At 38.2% G+C, this 20,443-nt stretch overlaps 1 protein-coding gene across 2 annotated transcripts in view; it reads left to right on the top strand.

The window, feature by feature from the left end:
- SAMSN1 (SAM domain, SH3 domain and nuclear localization signals 1) overlaps positions 1-14,216 on the top strand; it is an 83,422-nt gene extending 69,206 nt beyond the window's left edge. For both annotated transcript variants that reach the window (XM_081138466.1, XM_081138465.1), the window contains 2 exons: positions 2,338-2,485; positions 13,357-14,216. In XM_081138466.1, coding sequence (XP_080994592.1) covers positions 2,338-2,485; positions 13,357-13,559 — 351 coding nt within the window. In that variant the 3' untranslated portion in view covers positions 13,560-14,216. The remainder of the gene's footprint in view (positions 1-2,337; positions 2,486-13,356) is intronic.
- Positions 14,217-20,443: the final 6,227 nt, after the last annotated feature.

The raw sequence follows: 20,443 nt of genomic DNA, 5'->3' as shown, positions 1-20,443 counted from the left end.
AAAATGCAGTGAAAAATAAAAAATACCTAAGGATATAAAAGGCCCAGGGAAAACATGTAAATGAGGATAAAGAATGTAGAAGAGTGAAAATAAAAATCCAGATGTTATTCGGTGGAAAGATCCCCAAGTCTCCACCAGTGGCTAGTGGGAGTGGGCTTCTTGCGATATCTAGAGAAAAAGAATACAGAATTGAGATTTGCACAGGACGGTGAGGTAATGTAGAAAGCTTTATTTCTGAGGAATTCTACCCCTAAGTTTCCAAGGTCTCATTTCCCTTTTTCCCACCATAGAAGAAGCCCCATTTTGCTTTTAGCTCCATGTAGGGACACGGTCTAACCCAGCACCAGGCCAGCTTAGTTCGTGTCCCCACCTGCAGTCCATCGGTCGGTTGCATGTGGGGTCCGCACGGCCACATGGCTGTGGAGGGGACACAGCAAATGCAAGGAAGCGGGAACAAGAGAGCCGAGAAAGAGAGCGAGCTCCCTTTGTTTAGGGGATTCTGTATTCCTAAATTTCTGAGGGCTTGCAATGGCCCTGCCTACTACGCTAGCCAATCCATGGTTCCCCAGGCTTGACTGGCAGGCGGTTTCCCTGTGTCACCCCAACTCACTGCACATGCACCCATCTTCCCCTTTGTCCAGTCCCTTCTCCCAGCAATCTGCAAGGCAATGGGCCTGTGGTTCCTGGAAGCTGTGAAGATGCAGCCCAAAGGACAGGCCTATAATGTCTGGCTCCCTTTTGTTCCTTTCCTATTATTAATAACTAGCTAATTATAATGGTATCACAGAGACTTGAAAGAAAAAAATGAAAAGGATATTGTATTTTCTATAGAGCAGAGATAAAAAATAAGTCAAATGAAAATAAGTAAATATAACTGTTATAAAAGTAATTTGTTAGGAAACAGTGACCATTAAGCTTGCATAACAATTGTGTTAAGAAAACTGTGTTGTCTACATTTATAATGTAATTACTTTCTCATTATATTAACAAAATATCTACCTTGTTAAATGGTGTGTACATATAATGTATCTAACCTCACTCAATTTACTCTTTTGTAATCCATTTTAAAAATTAGCACAGTAGTACTTTGATAGTTTTCAAAATTCATTAAGCAATAGCCAATTAAGCTTTCCGTAATTGTTTGTCCTGAATTATCTAGTTACAGGCTTGTCTGCAGACACGCTATCTAGGTCTTCTTCCTACGTTACTACTGGTGCCCCCAAATGGGGCTCTCCTTGGAAGATGTACAAGTTTGAATCCCGCCTCTGTTACTTGTTTTTTTCCATGACCTATGAGAAAACCAAGATCTAAGGAAGTGAAATAACTTAGTCATGAACCCTTAGTTAGATGGTTATTCAGAATGGGAATTTTGGTTTTCTTTGTTCTAATTCAGTGTTCCTTCTAGGATGTTTTTAAAAGAATTGCTACTCTTTTTTTTGTGTGTGTACATAAAGGGCTGGTAATAAGCTCTTCCTGATTACTTAAAACTTTCATACTTCCTCTTACTCAGTTTTAATAACTAAAGTAAGGATATTGAAATAATCAAGTAAAATAGGAAGAATCTTTGAGGAAGTTGAAAAGCATTCAACTTTGCTTTGAATTTTTATGCTGTTAAAGAGAACAGAGGTTACATAAATAAAATGCAGACTTTGAAATGGGAAGCATATGAATTTTAAACTCATATATCTTGATGCAAACAATGGACAAGCAATGTGTGTTGAGAAAAGGAAATAATACTTTTTCCCCAACCACAGTGTTTTCATAAAACTTAATAAAAACTTTTAACTAAATAGAAAATCTTGGATTCCTTTGTTTTGTAACCAAAATCCTAAGTCCACTTTTTATGTAAATTGTTTCTGCTTCAAGTTCGTTTTTTAACCTGCCCCAAGAAATTGATGAGGGTAGCTGCTTTTACAATCAAGCAAACAGACGCAGATTAAAAAATATTGCTATAATATGCTTTAAGAGGCATTTTGTTGATAGACTTAAGGACACTCTAGCTTTGTTAATTGAGTGATTTGAGAAGTGAAAAAGTGCCAAACAGGATGAATGATCGAGCTACTTAATTGGTCCATTATTTAGCAATGTATAGCTTAAGGTAGTCATTTCTTCTTCATGTTTGTCCTTCCAGAAGTTCAGAATGATACCACCAGTCTTTGAAATGCCCTAGAGTTTATATGTGGAAAACTAGTAAAGTAAAATAGAGTTAAGCAAAAGTTTTATTGGCACCTTTGGTTTCCATGAGCATCTCTACACTTTCTATAAATCTACAGAGAACTAAAAATAAAGTATTTGAATCTGACTAGCTCATTTATACGTATTTTTTCTCCCACACAGGAATACACATCAACACTCTTGCTCAACGGTTATGAGACCCTAGAAGATTTAAAGGATATAAAAGAGAGTCATCTCATTGAATTAAACATTAAAAACCCAGAAGACAGGAGGAGGTTACTATCAGCTGCTGAAAATCTTGATGAAGAAAGTAAGTCTGTCCATCTTCTCCTCTCCCTGGCTGATAGTCACAGTCTAATGTAAATCTTGAAATCGTTAAAACAAAGTCCCCATTTAATTTGCTGAGAATCACATAAAGCATTCGTTCCCATCAAATAAGTATATTCTTATATATTTGGAAATAACAACTCTGGTCAAATATATAATTAGAAAGAGGATTTTTTTCCTTATTGGACTCAGAAAATGGAAGGTCTTTTCTGGGTCCCTCATTTAGATTCTGCCGAGCTACTAATTTACACGAAAGTGCATGTCTGCATTCCCAAAGACTGAGGGAGACAGAGACAAATATTTAGTGGCAGCAGGAGCCATTAGTGAGAAATGTCATATGCAGCTTCTGTAGAACAGCACAGAGCCTGGCGCTCAGCTAATGAGTCTTCGTGCCACACAAGGAAATTCATTTCATTACCATATAGTCACATCTTGTACGTGTTTATAACATTCTTTCAAAATGTTATAGTAGCTTGCAAAAATATTCAGCACTCAATTTTATTATCTGAGACGGCTCTGGGTGCTTGTAAGTATAAACCGAAGCTGGAGGCATCTGTGTGGATGTATCTGTGGCCGGACACCGGCTACACCGCTGGGTCCGTAAAGAGGGGACAGCTTTCGCTTTTCCAGTTGCCCAGTGTGAACCCTCCTCTTACTCAATCTGGTCAGGCTCCCAGGACCCCGAGTTCAGAACATGCCGAGCTCTGCAAGGAGTGTTATGTTAGAAAAAATGGGAGAAGTGTCTAATTTTAAAGATGAAAAAAACCTTAGATCATCTAATAAACAATCGTCTCTTTCAAAAATAATAATAATCATTAACTACTATTTTGAACATGATCTGAGTAAACGTTTAAGCCGGGCTCTTCACATGACCTTCTTTAATGCTCCTCATAACTCTGGGAGTCACAAGCACCATCCCCATTTTTGTAAAGAGAAGTCGAGAAGGTAAGTAACTTGTCCAAGCTCGTGCATCTAGGGAGCTGGAGAGCGAGGGCCTGTGTTGGCGGTGCTGTGCTGTGCTCCCGACACTGCAGATAGCAGCCCAGGCGGAGAGGAAGGAGGACCCAGGCCTCCTGACGGGCCCTTCCCGGGCTTCCCTGCATCCTTTCTCTTATGTCCCCCAAAATGGGCACAGTTGCACAACACATATTTATATACATTGGCCTTTTATCTAGCAGGAACTAATTTTATTTTTTTAGAACCCGTACCTTACTCTTTTATTTTTACTTGCTGTCTTGAGTTTGCATTGATCTCTACCCTTTTCAGAAGAGCTTTCATATGTATGACTAATTTGACACCTGCAGAATTGATTTCATCTTTAGGCCTAGTCGTTTATGTGCATTCTTTGAAGCTGTGGGAGCTAGTAGATGCAAAAGAGAGGGCATGGGGTCACAGGGGCAGACAGGGATCAAACTTAAGCAGCCAGTGCACTCACAGAGCAAGCCCAAACAAAGCGGATCAACTTAAATTGATGCAGCAATATCATTCAGGTAAATGAGGCAGGTGGTTTTTTCCCTCCACATCTTGTCATTTCAAAATATGTCTCCTCCCCAAGCAAGCAATGTTAAGCTAAGAAACAGATTCCGTAGATTTTTTGTCAATACTCTCCAAATAAATTGGCATTGAAGCAGAGGGAGGGAGAAGACCGAGTATTTTTTGAACACTTGTACATGCTTGCTTTTCTTCTACAATACCATCCATGTAGGTATTTTGCCCATTTTTGAGATATGAAAATATTTCAGAGATGAATTTCAAAGAAGTGGAACAGCTAGATAAGGGGTTTTAATCAAAGGCAGTCTGCTAGAAAAACCTACCTCTTTCCTTCCACACGTGCAAATTGGAAAATACGAAAACAACAATGAATATTTGAAAATTTAAAATGTCTACTACTTTTCTAGTTTTCTCAGCAGCTTAAGTTGTTTTTCATCTCAAAAAGTGGAAGTTAGTATTTAAGTGGGAAAGGAAACCTGACTCCCTGAAAGGTGGGAGGCTGCTGTGGTTGCATTGCAGCAGGATTTGTGAACAGAAGGGGCCTTAGAGCTGGATGAGCAGCGCCTCCAGTGCCAAAGGCTTGGGCCCCTAAAGGTGTCCGCTTAATGTTTTCTTTCCAACCCCTCATCACCCATCTACACTCTCTGCTAACAACAAAAATAGTAATTTATAGCTGATATCATATTAGAGCTAAGTACAATTTTTAAACATCATTTGGCCCAAATTCTTCCTCTGCAAGATGGGGACACTAAAATTACAGTAGGTAAGTGTCTTTCCCAAGGTCATGTATCTAGAACGCAGCCTCCTAAATCTAGATATTAGAAACACATACCGCAAAGCACAATATCTCCAAAGCATGATGTGAAATGCAATGTTTGCTAAAAAAAAAAAAAAAAAGTACAAATCCCCCAAAATTATTTCCCTTGTAAAACTTTAGAAAACGGTACTTGAAGGTCACTAGAAGTTGATCATTTAATAATACCCAGTAATATACAAACATAGATACACTGAGCCCAATTCTGGGAGATGAAAAATGGAAAAAATGCAGATTCAACTAGTGTTTGTTGTCAACACACAGCACGGGGATTTTTCTTATTTTAATCTTGCGGTCTAAAGTACTATTAGAATATACATGTCAAAAAGATGCATATTGCATGTTAGGCTATTTTGACTGAAAGCTATTTATCTTATATGTAACTGCTTCGCTCAAGAAATAAAGAATGACTTCTATTTGTTGATAAGATGTTGAGTTCTGATGATTCGGCACCATGCTGCTACATGCTTATTTTTATCTTTACCCTGTGAATCATATCTCCTACAACCATGCTAAAGATTAAATGCACAACCTTCATGTACCTTGAATGATAAAGACCTTGAATATATGGTTATATAAAACTAAGACAAATGCATGTCACAGTCATAGGTTAAAAATAGTTAGCTTTTGTGTGTGTGTGTGTAAGAATGGGCTATGCAAATTGGCCAGGATTTGACGTATACATTTTATTCTGGTCATTGAATAATATCAGTTTGGGAATGTCAATAAATTCCTAGTTTTGAGCTTCATTGCTTCTGAGGTTGGGAACTGGAATGTTTTTGCTTTGCTAATCGTTCAATATAAAAACTGAGCAGAGTGGGCACCTGTTTTAAGGACAAGAATTAAAACTTTGAGATAATGGAGAAAGACTACAGCCCCATGCGAGCTTTTAATACATCTGGAAAAGCCAAGAGGATGGGGGATGGGCCAGGGACAAAAGCAGAAATCTAAGATGTAGAGCAAGCAATTTTCCTCTTCTCTTAGGCCAAAAGAGATAGCACTGTTCCCCCTTTGACCTTGAAAATGCACACCAGATTAATCTTTCTAGGTTACTGCTTGACAGGAGGGAAAGACGCTTCGCCACCAGGCTGACAGAGGGCGGGCAGGCGGTGCTGGCGCTGATCACAGGGTTGCCTCTGGAGGAGATTGACTTGGGGGCCTGCAGTCCCGGCAGGACCGGCACAGGGATATTCTGATCTCGAGCCTGTGCTGCATTAGAGCCGAGCAGAATTAGGTCACTGGCTCTCAGCTGGGGACCCAGGTGAGGCTAGAGGGAGAAGAAAAATGGGGGTGAGACTCAGCTCTTGAAGGAGCAAAAGAGCAGAATCTGTTTGTTTTGTGCACATTAGGGTTTCTCTATTTATCATCTGAATTTTAAAGTGGCCTGTTTACTTAGGATAAACATTCCCAGCAAGTAAAAAGGAGGGTAGAGAGTGTGTGTGTGTGTGTGCACGCACACACGCGCGTTCTTCCATAAACAGAACCTTCAAGGCCCCTTTGCCTCACTGAGAAATGTGCTGTAGAATAAGTTAACTGCTGTTAATAGTAAATATTTTCTCTTTATTCTGAACTTGCTCTTCTTTTCTCACATTTAAAACACTTTGATGTGTCTGAAAAGTGTGTCTATGAGAATGTGCACTGCTGTCCTGGGGGAAATTGGGTGATGGAAATACCTTGTCTTCCCTTTAGCACAGGGATAATTAAAGTTTAAATAAAAAAAACAACAACTTAGTAAGTGAATAAACAAGCTGTACTAGAAGCCGTATATATTGTAGGTGCCCGCGACCTCTGTTTGCAGTGCTCAATGAGGAGGAAGGGGGACGGGGCGGGGGGGCTGTGTGCCAGGCTGTCGGCGCCAGCTGTGGTCACAGCAGCCCCTCATTGCTCAACTATCCCCAGTTGTGCCTTCTTGTCTGCCTACCTGCCCAAAACGATGCAGGGCAAATGGCAAGGCCCAGCCAGGAGCCTGGAACATGAGCTGCCAGCAGGGGAGATCTGTAGTTGTGCCAAGCAGCAGTCCAGCAGTTGGCCGGATAGCGTGCCAGGGTAGCTTGGTGCCCTAGCCCCTGACATGTGTACCTGGTGTTTCCAACCCTCTTGCCATATGATTTCAATCTAGATTCAAGAAGCGTACACACAGCTTTAAAAAGAAGATATGCTAACCATCCACATACACATAGTAGAGAAGGCACGTAGGCATTTTACTATTCTGTATTTATAAATATGCTTTAATATTTGTTTCTAGTCATAGCTATTTGGCCTTGTGCAATTTAATTTATAATAGATGCCATATTTTATGTAATACAGAAAAACCAGTAAAATGGAATATAAACGTTTTTACTCTTCTAACAGACAACAGTTCCCAGAGAAAGGAGTTCATAGCATTTCACGTGAGTCACCTAGGAAACCTGCACTACCTTACTGCAAGGCACTCCCCTACTTGTTATATTGCACCGTGATTGTGTCCTAGGCAGGCCTTTGTGATGCTTGCCCTGGCCAAACTAGACTGAATCCTCTGTTACCGTGTGCTTTCCCAATGCCCCCAGTTCTGTGCTTTGCATTAAGAGGATTGTTAACAATGCTTGTAGAATTAATAAATGTTGAGTGAGGAAGTAAAGAGATTTTCAAATAGTAAGCAAGACTTTTTTGGTTATAATACTTAGAGTCCCCTGTAACCCCACTGCGCTCATAGAAGTTTTTGTAACAGGCAGGTGAGGGTGGTTGTGCATTGTCAAAATTTGTTTTATGCATGTGTTACCCATGTGTGCATATGTCTGTGCTAGAATGTAAATGGATACTTTCTAGAGGGAAATAATGTAAAAACTATCAAAGTTTAAGAAGTACATACTTTTATTTTACATCCAGGAATTCCAGTTCTAGGAATTTGTTGATTAATTTAACTTCCACCTACAAATGCATAAAAATACTAACTAAACTACTAGTAGTTTTAGTTAAAAATTAGAACAAATTTAAACTTCCATAATTAATTCCTTTAAGTAAATTAAGATATATACAAACAGTAAAGAGGTATGAAGAAAGATGTTAAGAGAATGAAATGCGTACTGACATGAAAAGCTTTTCAAAACATTAAATGGTAAAAGTGAATTCTGGGTCAGTAATATGTAGGACAATCATGTTTTTGTCAAACAATAATTTTTAAAACAAAGAAATTTGTTTAATTTTTTACCATATCAAGTAAATAAGATTAATTGAACCTATAAGAAATATGAACTTCATTTCCCAAGGTCCCTAATGAAAGCAATATAAAATGACAGCTTTTAAAATGACTTGGTCATTACCAAAATAGCCAGTCCAATATGACAACTCAACTGAGGGTAAATACTTCCCAGGACCAAAGCCGTCAATGGGTGCGTGGCTGGGCCACGTGGCAGCCGAGTGGTGCTGCTGAGCCCGTGCCTTGTGATTGTGACCTGGAGTGAATGTTCCTCTAGGCCCCAGCTGGAGCCGTCAGTACAGCGCAGGTGGAGGCCACTGCGGGCGTGAGCGAGATTTCCTTCTCTGCACACATGTCGTTAGAGAGTAGACTATGACGCTGGGATAAAAAGAGATGTGCAAAGAAAGAGGGAGTCATTTCAACTCCATATCCTCTCACCGCTTCAGGAAAGCAACAGAAACTGGTTGGTTTTCCTTAAAGGGACTCCTGATTTTCATTCATTGTTGATTTTTCAAAGGATGTGTTAATATTCAAATGAAATTAATACCAAGTATTCATTATAATTAGAAAATTTAAGTGTTCAAATAATTTAAGGATGTACTTAAGAAATTGAAATAACTAAGAGTTGCGCCATATCGTCTACCGAATATTCCTCCCTGGACGACAATGCCTCTGGATAGATAAATACAGCCATGGTTACCTGAAGAATGACTGAGTCTGGGTTTGAATGACTTAAATGTGGCTGCTCCATGAGGCTGAGGTTTTGAGTCATCCTAAGATGCGTATCCCTGGTTTTTCCTCTATGGAGATGGCACCAGGCTAGAGAGAAAAAGAAATTTTGAGTTCAACAAAATTTCTTATTTGATCTTCTTTAGGTCATATTTCCTTTAATTAATCTAAACATCATGTTCTTTTTATTTAAAAAATTGTTTATTGGGCACCTTTGTTGGCCAAGCATCTTCCTATGCTCTCTAGATTACATTATTTTATAGTACTTGCCCCAAAGAAAGAGAGGCTTCATACCTAAGGAAAACAACACAGTAAAGTCAACATCTAGAATAGTTGGATAAGGAACCTGGGAAAGTCAAACAAAAACTAGTCGTTTACATTTTTAGTGAATCCTTAACTTTTTCATATGTGAACATTAGGAAGATTTCTCTCCTTAAAGGATGAGAATTTTGTACCAGAATTAGGATCTAGTTTGATTTCCTTAAAGCTTTCTTCACTTTTAATATAATTTAGATTGCCTATACTTAATTAATTAAATGTCACAACTCCAATATAATTATTTTATGAATAAGAATATTAGCTGCCTTTGTTTTAATCACCATGCCACTTTTTTTTCCCCACCATGACACTTTTTATCTCCATTGATGACTATCTTAAAATATTGAACCATAGGCTTTATTCAATTTCATTTAAAAATTGATAAGAATAAAATATTTAAATATTCAAATTAGTTCTTCATGACAAAATACTATCTAAATATTTTTGTCTTATAATTATTTCTTATTTTCATTACATGGAGTACAGGACAGTTTGGGGATGTTTCCTTGACTTTCTATTATATCTTCTGTTAGCTGGAAGCAAAAAGGACATCTTTTTCAAATTATTTAATAATCTCTAATATACTCAAATTTGAAAATGTATAGCCTTTAGAATGTTTGCAAACCATTCAGGGGCTTTATTGAAAAAAAATGTACCATTTTAATTTTTAACTTGTATTAAAATGGAATATAAAACATTGTAGATGATCTGAGGAAGGTAGAGAAAACTTATCTAAAATTTTAATATTTTCATCTGTGAATTATATGCATATGTGTCTGTCTATGTTTTTACATAATTCTTATAATAGAATATATAAATTAAATATATTGATTTTTTAAATTCATCTTTATTGTTCAAAGTACTACATATATCCCCCTTTTCCCCCCTCCACCCTACCCCCTCCACCACCCAGATAGATTGACCGCACTATTGTCTGTGACCATGGGTTATGCATACTGATTTTTAAACTTAACATATCACAAAGATTTTCGTATAAAAAAGATGCACTCAGACATCCTATGGCAAGTGTGTAATTTTGGAAGCAAACTGTTTCTTATTCCAGTGCTACTTGCCTGGTTAGCTCAGATGATTGGACCAAGGGACAAAACTGATGAAGGTTATAGTTTCAATTTCTAGGTAGGTCAGTTAGCTTGACTCTGTTTCATGGTCACATGGAGAGACTAAATGACTTAGAAAGAGAATGTGGGTGCATTACTGTGAATCCATCCCCTCTGCTGGGAAAACCACCCGCAGCACAAATATTAGGTTTGTGCCAATCCAGAAGTCATTAGTGTCAGGGTGAAAAAACAAAACAAAACAAAAAACCTAAAGGGAAAAATCCTGACCCTCACAATACAAAAATTTAATGCTATGTAGCTTTCATTTCCACAATATAGCGTAATGACCTGCCTTTTCTTTTTATAGATATAACTGAGGGGCTCCAGCTGATCACCTGTCTGAAATTATTGAGAGCCTGGTGGGAAGCATTTGAGGAGGCCTAGTCATGTTTTAATTTCATTAGGAAGTCATTTAGCAAATTACTGCTGTTCTGTAAATTACTGTGCTGCGTAACTCTCATACTGGGAAACTATTTCCTTTTTCCATAAAAGTGGCAGATAAAAGATTTCTACAATAAATAACCTGTATTTAAAATAAACCAATTCCTAGAATTTAGAGAACATGATATACTGTTTCTCAGATGGGAATATAAACAAATGTATTTTTATTACTAATATTAAAAAATGACATATTCTCTGTTAAAGTCATATTTTCACTTATTTTGTTTACTTTGTTACCCTTCAAAATGATGCACAAAGGCTTCTGAGGATAAAATAACAAGCTAAGTACTTGCATTTTGAAAGGATAATAGCTAATTTTGGAAATCGGGGTACTTTAAACCTAAGTTTCTATCTTGAAGAGAACCCAAAACCAATAATCAACCTAATAGAACACAGTATTTGGGGCAGCTTTTATTGGGCCAAGTCCTGTGTAGACATCAGTCTGAAGGGAAATGGCAGTAATTTTAATTTTGTGTGGAGGCGATAGGCTCAAATATAATCTAGGGAAACACGGCCTTGTCCCCACAGCCATTCCAAGAGGATCACACTCCAAGTACGGTGATCAGTGCTGATGTGGCAGAAAGCACACAGCAGGGCTAATTCCTCTGGTCTTTTCCAGAGACACTTGGATCATGGAGCCCAGACCTGGCTCTTTTCATTTCAGTGGCAATGATACAGGCAAGCAGAGGCAGGGGGGACAGCCCTTCCTCGGAGAATGAGGCCCTGCTTCAGAGATGCTTTCCACACACAAAAAAGGGGCTTGGAAACAAAAACGAAACAGATACTCATGAAGACTAATGAGTATTAAGTAGATTTCCCCAAACCTAAAGGTTGTTATGACTAATAAAGGGAAAATGCTCACGGTAGCTAAAGTTTTAACACCTACAATAGGTGCATATTAAAATTACACGGAGAACTAGCTATAGCATCACTAGATTTAAATATCTGATCATTGAATCCATAGTTAAAATTGTGGCAAACCTGGAGAAAATGCAGAAAATTGTGTCAATGGGGTTTCATTGTTGCAGATAAAAAGCTTTGAGGAAAAAGTTAAAAGGACTGTTATGATTCACTTTGACGATGAGTAAAGAAATGATGTTTATCATTTGTTTACAGCTTTTCTCAACCTGTGTTCCTCATCTAAACCATAGAATGCTGAAAGTAATTTAAGTGGCTCTTTTTTCAATTCCTCCACAGATGGCACATAACTAGTACTAGTACCATTCTAGATGCATTGACAAGAGGTTAACTCCTTACATATAAGGATGCTTTAGGGCACCAGGGCTTAATTCTCTCTTGTAAAAGAGGTTGAGACAAGTGGATACACAGTGGACCATAAACTAATGTTGGCAAGATATCTGGAGCCTAGAAAATGCATTTAAAAAGCAGATGTTAGATAAGATAAAGGGTGGCTTTCCTAAAGGTGAATTACTTAGCACTAAAAGAGTCTATTGAGGAAAATTACACAGTTTCCTTCTCCCAAGGATTTTGAAGGTGGGGCTTAATGTTCTTCTGGCAAGAATGGGATGAAGTACATAGCATCTGAAGGCAGAGGTCTTGTCCCACCTGAAATGTATGTTTGGTTCTTCAGTTTTGGCTATTCAAGTGCCAAAGTGGGGAAGGGGAGCCCCAAGTTAGAAGGGGAAAGCACAGAACATGCTGATGTGCCTAAGAAGTGGTGGGCTAAGGTCCATCGCCTCTCTGAAGAACCCCTATAACATGCAGAGGAACACCCATTTACTGGGGTCAGGGAAGGGAAACATAGAAACCTCATGTGCAGAAAGCATGCTGATGCTAAAGAATTCTTGAGAAAAGTAAAACTTTATAGGGCTACTTAGGTTCTTTAGAAATATCTATCTTTTGTTACATCTCTAATATTAACTTTTTCTAAAAAGATAATACTGGTTGAATCTAGAATTTTCTTTGATGACTCAATGGAAACGGTGGTCGTTTACTACCTAAAAGCAACCTGGTTTCTACATCTATTTTTCTGCCCACATAGGAAAATTCTGAATACTCTGATTTTTACTAGTATGTTCTTTCTTTTTTAAAATTAGTTTACATTCAATATTATTTTGTATAAGTTTCAGATGTACAGCATAGTGGTTAGATTAATCATATAGTTTACAAAATGTTCCCCCTGATATTTCCAGTACCCATTTGACACCATACATAGTTATTACAATATAAGGACTATATTTCCTATGCTGTAGTTTACATCCCCATGACTATTTTTGAATACTCTAAGTTTTATGAGTTAAATTCCAAGTAAATGAAATCCTGCTGTACATTGTTGCCCATAGTGATCTTTCATCAATTAATCCACATTATCATGATTCTAGAATTGCTCACAAAGATCGCTATTAATGTGGATTGTACATTTAAGCTACAAATGAATTTTTCTAATGTTACTTTAAGGAGTATTTGGACAAGGCACCAGTCACACTGTGGATACAACCTGCTTTTTTTGGCAACTTATCATTAATGTAAAATGTGAGTCCATATTGATCTTTGCTTATGCAAGCAGTTCACCTGAATTCCATGAAACTGCACGTGAGCCATGAAGGGCAAACTTTGTCTTCTGAGACAACAGTGACTTGAGTATTTGAGCATAAATACCTTTTTTATAATAAACAAATATATTGTTTACTTACAGAAGCTTCTACTGTAATGAAGTCAAGGTTGGAACAGTTAAAATGTCTCGAATGAGTACATGAATGAAACTTTTCTTGGCTTTGCCTAACTGCTGCCCTCTTTTCCATTTACAGCTACTCAAGAGCAAGAAAATGAATCTGTGCCCCTCTCCTTAAGCCCAGACATCTCCTTAAATAAGTCACAGCTAGATGACTGCCCAAGGGACTCTGGTTGTTATATCTCATCAGAAAATTCCGATAATGGCAGAGAAGATCTGGAGTCTGAAAATCTGTCTGACATGGTACAGAAGATTACTATCGCAGAAACAAGTGACTGAACACACATTCTCAACTCTCTATCTACAGCTGCATTCCATTTAACGCTTCCTGAGCTAAAAGATCAAATAGGAAAGGGAGAGAAGTATTTGCAGATACAACATAAAGTTAAGATGTTTTAATCTAAGTGATTGTACATAAACATTTATATCTCTAACATTTCCAATTATTGTAAATAATATGTATATTTATTATTTTAAATATTAATATTTCACGTGTGTGTATTAGAAAGGGTCTAATATAAATCTTTGGTATGTGTGACATAGCTTTATTTTGTAAGTGAAAAATGATAAATTCTGCAAAAACACACATCCTCATTTCTTCATTCTTGCCAGTTTTGAATGTGTGTCTGCTAGCAAGGAAATAGCAGTAAGCCTGTGTCTGTTGAACCAACTGTCCAAGCAGCATTTACACTCATTTTGATACTTACTGGAAAAGCGCAAGTTAACACTGGAGACATTTTACCCTGACTTGCAGTGACATTTTAGTAATTTTTTATTGATTCATTCATTGTTATTTGGTATAAAAGTAGAGATAATATATAGTCAATTCTCATATAGTAAAGCTAATTGTAATACTTGTACAGATATTTCACCTTTAAGTGTAAATACTTTTCATTTTGAATTGCCCTAATTTTAAAAATAAAAAGAACTATACGCATGTGGTGTTTTCCAGACTACTGTTACTTAAAGTACTTTCATATTATATATTTAGACAAAACATCTCCTACCAGACAAGGTTTTATAGTCAGTCCTCACTTTATATATATGATTCCCAAATCAATGACCTCAACTCAGTCTGTCTCCTGAACCCCAGCTGTGTTATCTAACTTCCTGATTACTTCTGTGTATTAGTTAACCTGTTGCCATAATAAAATACCATAAACTGGATGGCTTAAACAGCAGAAATTTATTTTCTCAGTTCTAGACGCTAGAAGTCCAAGATCAGGCAGCCAGCATGGTTGGGTTCTGGTGAGGGCTCTCTTCCTGGCTTGCAGAGAGCCACCTTCTTACTACGTCCTCACATGGCAGAAAGAGAGCAAGCTTTCTGGTGTTTCTTCCTCTAACAACACTAATCCCACCATGACGGCCCGGCCTTCACTGTATGTCAGGTTCCCTGCAGCTCTAGCCTCACCTTTCTTAGGCTTTTCTTTTGACTATGGAGAGCTGGATAAAGAGGAGTGGGAAGGTAGAAACTAGTTCAGCCAACATTGTAAAGTAGTTGAGAGACTTAGATTTTCTACTGCTTTTAGCTGAGAGAGAGAGACATGAGTCCGGGCCTTTTAAGAGTGAATGTGAAGGTAGGCAGGATGTGAGAAGGCTGACACTTCAAGGTTTAAAGATGCTTACACTCACTGGGTGTTTCAAGGTTGTAACATGGTGAGAGTCCTAGTCTCATTCCTTTATTTATTCACTCAACAACATTTATACAGGGAACATATGTGCTGCCCAAGACTATGCCAACAAAGGCCCTCTGGATCTGATAATCTGCATTAGAATTTCCCTATATCCTCTCCATTGAAACCAGTTGAGTCTTCCAGTCTAGGAAGGTTCCAAAACCATTCTGGGATGCAATGATTATTCTGATCCTGGGGATATCCTATATTTACAAATTCAGGTTTGTTGTGATGGTATGCATGGTTAGAGAAATTCTATTCCAGGTAAACAGATAAAATCCTCATAATACTTTTTGGATAAAAGCAAAAATCAGATCATTTAAATTCTAGTTCCTCCCCCATTCTATTATTAATATAAATGTAAACATATCTTCACCCTGAAATATTTTATCAGTAGTTTTCTTAATCAAATTGCCAAGAGAATTAGTTAAGAAATAAAACACATTTTAAAACTTCAAAAATGATAGGCAGGAAAAGGGTATAGGGGGATAAATGGTGGTGGGGAAAATGATAGGCAGCTAAAGATTATCATGTTTTAGAGAACACCCAGTTCATTCAGGTTACAGTCAAGAGCCTTGCAACTTCCTGAGCGAGGCCAAATTGATGACATTTCATATTGAGACACTTCCGTTACAAGCATAAGTTCTGAGAAAAATAATATGAAGAAATTTTAGATACTCCATCATCCCACACAGGCAAAGAAAAGTGCTCAACTAATCAGCATGCAGACCTCAAGCACTCCTTCAGAAAGTGGGAAGTCATGCTCAAGTTATGTAAAAGTTGAGAACAAAATGAACAGGTACTAAATATAGGCAAAAGAAGAACAGTTGGTAACTTTGACCAGTTTTTTGGGCTATGGAAATAAGATTGAAGTAAGCCTCCGTTTATGCTGCCTCCTGTCTTACCACGAAATTCATCTGATTACAGACACCCAATTTTGACCTACATACATAGATTGGAGGTCCTGGTTTGAGGACTGTGTGACTTTGGGCAGGTCACTTATGCTCTGAGCTTATTTTTTCCCCTCTACAAAATGCAAATAATTATAGTACTATTATTTTGTATGATTGTGTTGATTAAATGAGATAATATGTGCAAAGCACTGAGTACACCCATGCAATATGTGCATAAAAACTGATATCTGAACATAAATGCAAGCAGCACATATGCTACCACAACAAGGCCATGGGCTTGCAGTAATTCTAAATTTTTCACACACAAATTGTCTGAGGGCTTGCATAACTGTAATGAGAATCAACTGAATTAACAGAACTTTGCAGATAAATGACCATTTTGTAAGGAAAGAGTATCTCTTTGTTTACTCCTGATAGTTTAGGGAGAGGCTATATTGTATTTAGCTTTGATTCCTCACCCTTGGCGTGGGATAGGAATAATCATTTTTGAAGACCGAATGACTGGATGAATAAATAAATGCCTATATGAATGAATGAATGAATAAATAAAAGATTTGGGTTTATTATTGCTCCTACTACACCTTGGGTCCTGGCCTTTACAATATAGAGTCACAGCTGATAGTGCTATTGCCAACAGAGAAACCCTGAGGAAGACGCCCTAAATGTAGAGACTTACAAATTTGTAAAGCTTAAGGGCATTTAGGCAAATGATCTGCCTTGGGAAATCAAAGTTCAGAGAGAGGCCACCAGGGAAATGTGAATTTTTCATTACTTCCGCTTTTCTTCATCATGCAAACTCTCACATCTGAATTAGCAACAGTGTCTGCGTGGTGTATATTATAAATGAAGAAGCCATGCTTGAAGAATCTAAAATGTGACATTAGGAGATTCAGAGGTTTCGTCTGACCTCTGGGGTCCCCGGTGGCCTGAGTGCAGAGCACCGTTTCCCCACAGGGACGGAGTGAATCCTGACGTGCACGCTAACGGGACGGCTTCCCAATCTGAGTTCTTGGGCATGAGGCCAAGTGAATGGGCAGGAATCATTTTATTTGCAGAATAAAGTGGGGTGAAAAGCACTTCTGGCACACTTTGTCCATATAAATTATACTTGTTTGCAATTCATCAACTCCTCCTCTCCTTTATATCCATATGTAATGCAAATGATCATCTTTTTCTGAAGCTCCATAATGATGCACAGCTCACAAATGTGATAGAATCAGCTAAATAGAGCAGATGGAAGTTTTGCCCCCAATATGCATATTCATAAAAAAATAAAGAACTCAACAAAAGGAGATGCATAAGTACTTGTACCCGGGGGTTGCATGAACTGGTACAACAGCAAGTTGGTTTTTTGCGGCCATTCACTCTCGAAAACTTGACTCATTGATTTCTGCAGCAATCGTGAAAAATGCTCTGGAAATAGCCTGTCCTTCTGTATAACAACAAATATATTTCCCACTGGGTTTGCATTGCACCTTAAAGCCCTTGATTCAGGAAGTAATAGTTAAATATTTTACTAGAGAAATATAATTAGAAGACTTCAGTGTTCCTTTAGCAATGCAGACTACAAACATTTAAAAGCACACTGTTATACTGGAAAAACCTATACAGGGAAAATAATGAACTATCTGGATGGCAGTTAGCTATGTATTTTTTTTTTTAAATATCTGATCACTCAGAGGCTTCCCCTGCTGGGGAAGGAATGTTGCTACTAAAAATCTTGTTAAGATAATGAATACAGGATCAGGAGATATTGTGAAAGAAACTGAACATAAGAAAAAGTATAAGAAACTTTTTTTAAAAAAGGGAAAAAATCATTCAAAAGGTGGCTATGAATTTGGGGTTCTGACACCCCATGTTTCCCTCCAGATTCACTCTCCACATGTGAAGCCTGGGATCCCCTCGGGAGGCTGACCTGTATGCGCTATGTCCTTGATCTGTGCCCCTGGGTTCCTCTTGGACTCAATGAATGGGAAGCTCCATCAGCAACCTGAAGGGAAAGAGGGGCGTGAGGTCAGGGCATTTGTTCGTCCCATGGGATCACCTTGTGCAGGCTGTCTCCCATGATCAAGTCACTAGTCCCCTAAAGGTGACTTTTTGTACACAATTCTCTTTCCTACAGATTCTGATAATTGCTCCTTTCTCTCACCTCTTCAGGCCTAGATTTAATAACAGCTCTGTGGCTGTTAGTGCTCACTACCTGCTCAGCCCTTAATGGTTCCCCTACCTTCCGACCTACCCACGCCTTTGTAATTAATCCCTTTATAAATCAGCATTCCTTGAATTATCCTCATTTGACTGTGCCATCTGCTTCCTGTTGGGAACTGGACTGGTGCACTGACCCACCATCACACATGACTTCCAGTTACTTGGGTCATGTTCTTGAGTCCAATGAGCACTGCTCTGTGACTCCAATATAACTACATTTGCATGGTCTCAGGTCACTTCTATCCATTTCACTGCCAGCCTCCATCCCTACTCATCATCAAATGGCTTCAGGGTAAAGCACTGCCATTAGAACTACCAAAGCTCCTACCCTTTACCCCTTTCAGTTCCTAATCCATTTCATGGGGCCCACCCACAGATTTCTCATTTTTCCAAGCAGTAAAGATTTCCTGGAACTGGGGTGACTGGCAGCATATAAATGGAGGTTTTCATGGTGCAGTTCAGACCAACCTAACTGCAAGAAACACATGTTCTATCTCTTACTAACAACCAAGCCCACAGTCCGCTCTGTTATAAAACATAGGGCCATTTCTATGGAGACAATACACCATCTATTGGCATTAATATACATCCACCAACTGTGTAATAAAATAGCTACTTTCTACCTAATCAGAAGTATCTGACATTAATATCATTCTGGTATTTTTATAAATGTGATAGCACATAGATACTAGGATTTTACTAGCACTTTTTAATTTCTAAAATTCTTTAACTCTAAGTTACATTTCATCTACAATATCAGTCACTAACAGGGTTTCTCAAACACAAAACCTTAGGCCTCTTAATCTCAAAAGAGGTTATTGTAAAATATGGGTGCTGAGATATTTGCATGATTAATGAAAATATGTTTTAGAATATTAAACATTTAAGATGTTAGCATTTAGTAGGCTTTCTGACAGAAGTTAAAAGACTATTAGGATGACTGATGAATTGCTACAGTACATTAGCCCTCTGAACAGGGAATGTGCTAGAGAACATTTATGTAACTTCTCAGTTTTCTTGGTATTTTTCCTCCTATTTTTTTCACTTCCACATAAACTGTCCTTTTGTGACCTTGGTTCAGTTGTAAATGGCCAAGAACAGGACTTTGCAAAGTTTTGAGGAACTTAAAAATTACATGCAAAACTATAGACAGAAAGAAAGGAAGCAATTGTATTAGCCAGGGCTTCACACACAATAACTGGCACATAGTAGGAGATGAATAAAAATGTGTTGAAGGAATAAAACCATGATTCAGATGGTCTTAGCTCAACACAGTGAAAAAAGTAAAATACAAAATTCCTTCCTAGTTAGTTACAAGGTCACTGACAATTTAGCTGTTCATAACTGGGGGATAGAGACTCTAGGCTTTCCAATTTTAGGAACTGTGTTTCAAAATGAAGCTCCACCTACTGAGTACTTTCTAAAGCTTTCTGTCTTTTATTCTGCAGAGCTTATCAGGGCCTATTTGGTCATTTATTTTCTCCTGTTGTTATACTTACAGATGAAATATACCAGAAAGGACTGTCAGGGAGGTGTTTATATCCCCACTGGGTAAAAAGTAAAATACCATTGAAAAGGGAGAACCACAAGAAATGCCAAAATAAATTAAGGTAGGAGCAATAAGCTGCTTAATGGCCATGCTTTGGGGAAGACAATTAACATTACTCTAATTTATGTCAGGTATTATCATGAAGTTATGAGCTCCCTCTCTGAGCCCTACTTGCCAAAGCCTGCTTCTTAAGGCAGAATTCCCTTTAAGTGTTATTTAGTTTATAGTTCTCCAACACACACTTATTATACAGCACCCTTATTCCTGTGTCAGTGAGCATCTAGGAGAGTATACTATTATACATCATCTGATCACATTGCTTAGTCTTTAATGGCAAAGAGGTCCATGTGAATGTAGCAGGTTGAATAATTGCCCCCCAAAACAGGAGATCCTAATCTGTCTAACCTCATGAATGTTTCCATTTGAGAAAAGGGTCTTTTCAGATGTGGTTAAATTAAGAATCTTGTGATAGGGAGATTATCTGGGTGGGTCCTAGATGCAATCACAAGTGTCCCTGTAAGAGAGTTAGAGAGAATCATTGCAAAGAAGAGAAGGCAATGGGAAGGCAGAGCAAGGAGAGATTTGAAGATGCTGGCTGGCTTTGATGATGGGGCGACATGTCCATAAACCAAGGAATGCTGGCAGCTACCAGAAGCTGGAAGAGGAGAGAAATGGATTCTCCTCTAGAGCCTCTAGAGAAAGTGTGGCCCTGCAGATAGGCTTTGGGTTTGGGCCCAGTGATATTGGTTCTGAACTTCTGGCCTCCAGAACTAGGAAGAATACATTTCTGTTGTTTCAAGCCACCAAGCTTGTGATAAT

Source organism: Miniopterus schreibersii, assembly GCF_964146895.1.
Source record: "Miniopterus schreibersii genome assembly, chromosome: 5".
Lineage (NCBI taxonomy): Eukaryota > Metazoa > Chordata > Mammalia > Chiroptera > Miniopteridae > Miniopterus > Miniopterus schreibersii.
The sequence above is the reverse complement of the archived record's forward strand: the minus strand, read 5'-3'. Positions and strand labels throughout refer to the sequence as shown.